Source organism: Lactuca saligna, chromosome 2 (genome assembly GCF_052625555.1).
Source record: "Lactuca saligna cultivar CGN05327 chromosome 2, ASM5262555v1, whole genome shotgun sequence".
Taxonomy (NCBI): domain Eukaryota; kingdom Viridiplantae; phylum Streptophyta; class Magnoliopsida; order Asterales; family Asteraceae; genus Lactuca; species Lactuca saligna.
The window spans coordinates 29505299-29512325 of record NC_136418.1 but is presented as its reverse complement, the minus strand read 5'-3'; the positions used below and the strand labels follow the sequence as shown (position 1 = coordinate 29512325).

At 32.9% G+C, this 7027-nt stretch overlaps 1 protein-coding gene across 1 annotated transcript; it reads right to left on the bottom strand.

Annotated features, from left to right (window-relative positions):
* Nucleotides 1-2293: 2293 nt before the first annotated feature.
* On the bottom strand, nt 2294-6229 carry LOC145028822 (uncharacterized). The gene is made up of 2 exons (XM_078977550.1): nt 4770-6229; nt 2294-4451 (listed from the first exon to the last, which is right to left on the bottom strand). Exons 1-2 carry the CDS (start codon nt 5664-5666, stop codon nt 4425-4427), a joined length of 924 nt encoding a protein of 307 aa, XP_078833676.1. The 5' UTR covers nt 5667-6229; the 3' UTR covers nt 2294-4424.
* Between the last annotated feature and the right edge of the window lie 798 nt (nt 6230-7027).

The following is a 7027-nucleotide window of genomic DNA, read 5'->3' as shown; positions in this document are numbered from 1 at the left end:
TTTATTGTGAGACAACAAAAAAAATTTAACTGACAAAATTTTGTGAATTTGGATTGATTTGTTTCAAATTTTATCATATACATATTTGACTATTGTATCATTCTTATATTTGAAGGTACCATATGAATAATAGTTTCTTCTTTGTTTTGTATGTATCATGTACAAGAACATGGGAGTGTTTTGTTCTTAATATTTTCTATGTAAATGAAAAAAATAAGCTTTATTTATGCATTATACCATTTGTGAATGAAAGTTTTTTTTTTTTTTTTTTTGTTAATTCTCATGTGTCTTTCTTTGACATTCGTAATTGGTTTGGTGGGTTCACGTTATGTGGTTATATTTTGGTTTTTGATTTTGTTTTCGGGTTAAGTATTTTGTTAATTAATTTATTAGGAAACTATGATTTCATTTAAGATTAAAAACTTTCTTCCGTCTTTGAGTTCATTCGCATTTATACATTAAAAACTTCGCATTTTCATTCAAATTCTTCGCATCTTGCATCCATCCGTCTTTGAGTTCATTCGCATTTCATCGCATTAACTGAGAAATTAATCAGTTGTCTCATATTCGCATTTCAGTTGTTTGAGAAACCCAGATACGAACCCAAATGCGAAACCCACTGATTTCAAATGCGAACCAACCAAAAATCATCAACCACGTACTTGTGTCACCAAATGCGAACTGAATATAACCATTAAATTCTCCTCGCATTCCATAGATGCGAACACAATCCAGATCTCCGACTCCAAGCTTGCGAAATCAAAATCAATTAACCTCAAACAAATCGTGAACTTCTTATGCGAACTGTTTTGACCCACAAAACCAAATGCGAACTCAATTGATGTCATATGCGAACTGATTTCATAGATGCGAACACAATTGATTTCATATGCGAATCCACATCCATCGATATGAAACCAATACCAGTTGCAAGCAATTAGTAGCAACCATCGATCCTCTAATTTTCAATTACTCAGCCTTCGCTTTTCATACAACCCGTCGACCCTGAAAAATCGATAAACACCAAATGTCTCATTTTTAGATCGATTTTCTGATTAAATGTCATATTTGAAGAATGATCGATTTTCTGATTAAATGACCCCATTTTGCGAAGTTGGACCACTTATATTATTTCTTGAAAAGATCAGGTGCCAAATGCGAAACTCTAAGCTTTCTTCCCCAATTCGCATTTATACATTAAAAACTTCGCATTTTCATTCAAATTCTTCGCATCTTGCATCCATCCGTCTTTGAGTTCATTCGCATTTCATCGCATTAACTGAGAAATTAATCAATTGTCTCATATTCGCATTTCAGTTGTTTGAGAAACCCAGATACGAAGCCAAATGCGAAACCCACTAATTTCAAATGCGAACCAACCAAAAATCATCAACCACGTACTTGTGTCACCAAATGCGAACTGAATATCACCATTAAATTCTCCTCGCATTCTATAGATGCGAACACAATCCAGATCTCCGACTCCAAGCTTGCGAAATCAAAATCAATTAACCTCAAACAAATCGTGAACTTCTTATGCGAACTGTTTTGACCCACAAAACCAAATGCGAACTCAATTGATGTCATATGCGAACTGATTTCATAGATGCGAACACAATTGATTTCATATGCGAATCCACATCCATCGATATGAAACCAATACCAGTTACAAGCAATTAGTAGCAACCATCGATCCTCTAATGAGGAAACAGTTTCCTATTCGATTGTGCTTTGCAATGACAATCAATAAAGCTCAGGGACAAACAATTCCATATGTAGGTATCTATCTTCCAGAACCAGTATTCTCGCATGGACAACTTTATGTTGCATTGTCCAGAGGGGTTTCACGTTGCAATACAAAAGTATTAGTAAAGCCTAACGAAAATTCAAAAGGTGATGGGGTTTATACAGCAAATGTGGTGTATAAAGAAGTATTGCACGATTAATATTTTGTGTCGTCTTGACTGGTTGCTTTTTATTGGTTATTTGATGCATGATGTAACAAATAACACCATAGTTTGATTATATTGTCTTCAACATGTACTTTTTTTTAACATAACAATTTTGTAATGGAAACATATCACCGAAAGAACTCACGTGCCCCGCCGCTTTGCGCGGGTAGACGGCTAGTATATATATATATATATATATATATATATATATATATATATATATATATATATATATATGTAGTTGTGTTGATTCTGATGGCATATGCGGAATTAGAAAAGATCTAATGATTCATCATACAAATTCAAAAACACAAGGAGTAAATAAATCTTTGTAAGCTCATATTAGATCTAGAAAGATTATACAAATGGGTTTGTATACAATTTCTCTCTCTAGTCTAACACTCCATATGGACTCTTACATAATGGGAGTCACTCACTTCCTATTTATAGGAAAAGACTCAACCCATTTACACATACAAAGAGGAAAGCCTAAAACAATACATCCAAGCATGACTTTGCACACTAACATTCTCCCCCTCAAAGTTAGGATTGGATGTCCGGCTTTAATCTCCAACGAGCTAGAGCGATCAAGACCAAACTCCCCCTCGAAGTAACACCGGTCTTCAAATCCGCAAATGAATATTCGAAAAACCCGAGAAGCTTCGAATACCCATCATATTCTCCCCCTTTTTATAATCAAAAAATGATTATAAAACCCACTAAGGATGAGAAGCGCCCGATGAATAATCTTCACAATACTCCCCCTTGATGTGTACCAAAAATGAATCACCAAAAATCTTGCATGGAAAAACAATCACGAAAAAGCCACAAATTTTTTTTTTCAATTAATGAAAATTTTTGACATTTTGGGTGAAAGTTGCAAGATTTTTCAAAATCCAGGTAGAAATTGTCACTTTCTGAAACTTGCAGGGACCCAATGTGCCAAAAACAGTCAAATATGCGAAACTCTAGCCCATTTGCGAAACCGAGTATAAAGCGTAAATTCGCACAAACTGCAGGGACCAAAACTGAAAATGTTGAAATTTCTCAGCTTTTATTGCTATTTGCGAAGTTGGGTATTTATTTCCAAAAATGCGAGACTCCAGGGACTGTTTTCGAATCTTCTTCCTTTTTTTATTCTTTTTTTTTCTCCAATCATGCAAAGTTTGGCTACTTGTAATATTTCTTGAAAAGAACAGGGACCAAATGCGAAACTCTTGGCTTTCTTCCCCAATTCGCATTTTACTGTAACAACTTTCACATGCTTCGCATATTCATTCATATTCCTTCGCATCTCTTCGCATTAAACAAATGCGAACCTCTTCAAATCAAAACATAATGCGAAAAACTATCACAATTGCGAATCCAATTTTGATATACAAACTGAAACCCATATGCGAACACAATACTGATCTTTGACTCCAAACATGCGAAACCAAAATTTCATATGTTGAACCCATATGCGAATATTAACCCAATCGACTTGAAATTGATTTACAAATTGAAAGTATTGCAACATCAAACCCTTCGCACATCGATTTCCAACTATGCGACTGCAATACCATTCAATTGTAAAACAGTTCGTTATCAAACATTCGAAATCAACCCTTCAGCCATCGATATCTATAATCAGATATTTATTTCAAACGAACAACCCAAATTCGAATCTAATCCATAAATGCGAAATTAGTTTTGAAACATTAACCCCTTTCATTATCACAACTTCAACACATCTTCCCAGTTCATTCTTCGCAATATCGACTACCAGTAAACCCAGCATCACAAAATCGAACTTGTTATCCGTCGACCTTTCTCTTTTCAATTAAGATCAACTCCAAACTTTCAATTATCGCTTACAAATCAAAAATCAAGCTATCTGTTCTCGGTTCGTTCCCATCGATTGTTCGTTAACGGTATCACAAATCCAATCAATTTCGAAATTAATGTCCAAATTAAACCCTATTTCGATTTTCACAGGCCAAATATGATTCGTATCAACCAATTTCAACTATCAATTCAGCAAATCAACCCATAGAAGTCGAGTTTGACTTTTTCTGTGATTGACTTTTCGAAGTTAAAGATCAAGAAACTCGAAATTGATGAATCAAACCACAAATTTCAGATCAAAACTTGAATGTTCATCTGTTTTTCATCAAGCTATCTGTTAACCAGCATCGATTGCTTGATTCCTTTCAATCATCAATTGACTCTTATTTAGACATCTCGACTCAAAAAAAAAAAAAAACAAACCAAATCGATTTGAGTATACAGCATAGACATATGAAAAGAAATCGAAACATATTTTCAGATAAGTTTTGAACATCAATCGATGAAAAAAAAATTAACGAGATGAAGAACTCATGAACAACTCATCATGATGATATACGAGCCGATGGTACAAGTAAAGGATGCGTGTGAGCTCACGATCACCAACATGATTTCAATCTTCTAAATCAGATCAAAGAGTTCTAATTAATTGGGCTTAAACACGGACAAGAACTGTAGCAGATAGAAGATATTAGAACATTAGAGATTATGGGCTTAATTCGTTTGAATAGTAACATAATTTATCAAACTGGGCTTTTATGAATCAGTAGAGGATTTGATACATGAGTTTTAAAATAAGATCAATGAATTTAAAAAAATATGAACAGTAAATTTCGAATTTGTAAGTTTGATCTAAACAAAAATAGTTGGATCAACTATAGGGTTTGAAACGGATTAGATCCAATGAAACAAATCGATCAAAAGTTGAAAAACGCAAAGCACGAATCGAAATCAAGGACGTTTTGGAATCCATTTGAGAATTTGAGTTACCTTTTTCACGAATCGAGATCCATTTTCAACGAACGAATCAAATTTGGAAGATCTTGGTTCTTTTGTCGGAATGAGAAAATCTCCAAATCGAACATTGTACCACCCACCATGCGAGATGTACAACTCGTTCTTCATGTTCTTCGTGTTCTTCAACAATCCAAGAACATCTTCAAAAGAACCACCAACACTTTTGGGTTTTGACTTCAAATTCAATGCAACATTTGGAGATTGTTGCTTTAGAACCCAAATTTGCTTCACGGATTTTTGCTTCACAACATATGACGATTTTTGTGAGTAAACCCGCTTATTTTTCCGATTCATCTTCTTCTTCTTTTTATTTCTCATCTTTTTGCATATTGATGATTTGACTTCATGAACAAACCCACTTTTCACAACATCAACTTTGTGAATTTGAATCAAATCTTTTGGAGTTTGATACTTGTGAATTTCTTGGATCACCGGCTTCCGATAAGGAATCATTCCTTCAAACGAATCACAAGAACCCAAAATATCATTGGTTTGAACTCCAATTGAGCAAAAAACTTTTTCATCTTGAAAATCAACTTGAACTCTTTTTTCTTGAACATCAAGAACATCCGGGTAAGAAGCAAGAACATTATCACCATATATGCATTCATCAAGACGAATTCCTTCAATTACCTCATCATCTTTCTTCTTCTTTCTTCTTTCATGATAAGTTGTTACCAAACAATTAAGCAACATCTCATGATGATCATGATCAATACAAAAACCATTGAATTTTCCACATTCACATTTCATACTAGAAATGAGTGTATTTTGTTTGAAATATCTGGTTACAAAACAATTGAGAACTCCTTCAAGACTAAATGGCCATGGAAAATCCTCCATAAAAACTTCATAAATTGTTTCTTCCATCTTTGATCAATTGATATGAACTTAAGTTTTCTAGAGAGAGAAAGTGTATATGAACCAAATTCTAGTGAGAGAAAGGGATACAAACAAGTATTCTAGAGAGAGAAAGTCGAATTATGAATCAAATTCTAGTGAGAGAAAGTGATACAAACAAGTATTCTAGAGAGAGAAAGTTGAATTATGAATCAAATCAAGGAAAAATTCAACTTCAAGAACACAAAAACACTCTAATCACGAAGTTCCATGATCAAAAAATGAATCACCAAATCAAAATCGCCATCAAGGATCAATTCTTGATGAAATCAAGAACACCCGCTCTGATACCAATTGTAGTTGTGTTGATTCTGATGGCATATGCAGAATTAGAAAAGATCTAATGATTCATCATACAAATTAAAAAACACAAGGAGTAAATAAATCTTTGTAAGCTCTTATTAGATCTAGAAAGATTATAAAAATGGGTTTGTATACAATTTCTCTCTCTAGTCTAACACTCCATATGGACTCTTACATAATGGGAGTCACTCACTTCCTATTTATAGGAAAAGACTCAACCCATTTACACATACAAAGAGGAAATCCTAAAACAATACATCCAAGCATGACTTTGCACACTAACAATATATGACCAATTTCACCCATTATTAAATAATGACTAAACTGCAAAATTGTTCCATTGTTCCATGTGGTTTGTAGAAATTTGTGGATAGAGTCCAAAAAGTTTTCAACATTCATGAAAGGGCCAAAATCAAGAATTTTTAGTGGTTTTGATCCCTAGAACACTTGAAATTACTTTTTTAACCTTTTATTTTATTTTTTGGAATTTTCTTCATATAAATATTAATACTTTGTTAATTAAAAATAAGAAATTAAAGATTTGGTCGAATCCATGTTAGTTCCCCTTTCTCTCCCTCCCCCCCCTCTCTCTCTCTCTCTCTCTCTCTCTCTATATATATATATATATATATATATATATATATATATATATATATATATATATATATATATACCATTATTAATGTGTGTGTGATACCATAGTTAAGGTGTGTGTGTGTAGTGTATGTAATGTGTTTTCAACGAAGAATAACCAATACTTTTTGAAAACAAATAGTTTTGTTTTTAAATAACGTATTTGTTTGTAACGAATTTTAATACTAGCTCTTATGAGCCATCTAGCATCATGAATATGATTATTGTTTAAAAACATAACTAGATTAGTAGGTTTATAAGAATCTTTAAGATTTTGCTCAGAGTTATTTATAGATTCTTGTATTTGTTGTATTCTTAAAAGAATATTTCTATTAGGAATACAATTCATCAAGATTTTGTTAGACATAATTGAATAATTTAAGAATGAATTTGAT

What these genes read in the sequence shown, in the direction of transcription:
- LOC145028822 (XM_078977550.1), bottom strand. Translation starts at nt 5,666, where the DNA reads ATGGAAGAAACAATTTATGAAGTTTTTATGGAGGATTTTCCATGGCCA. An exon ending in GATCTCGATTCGTGAAAAAG is followed by an intron (nt 4,452 to 4,769) that starts GTAACTCAAATT and finishes TATCTGCTACAG; the next exon opens with TTCTTGTCCGTGTTTAAGCC.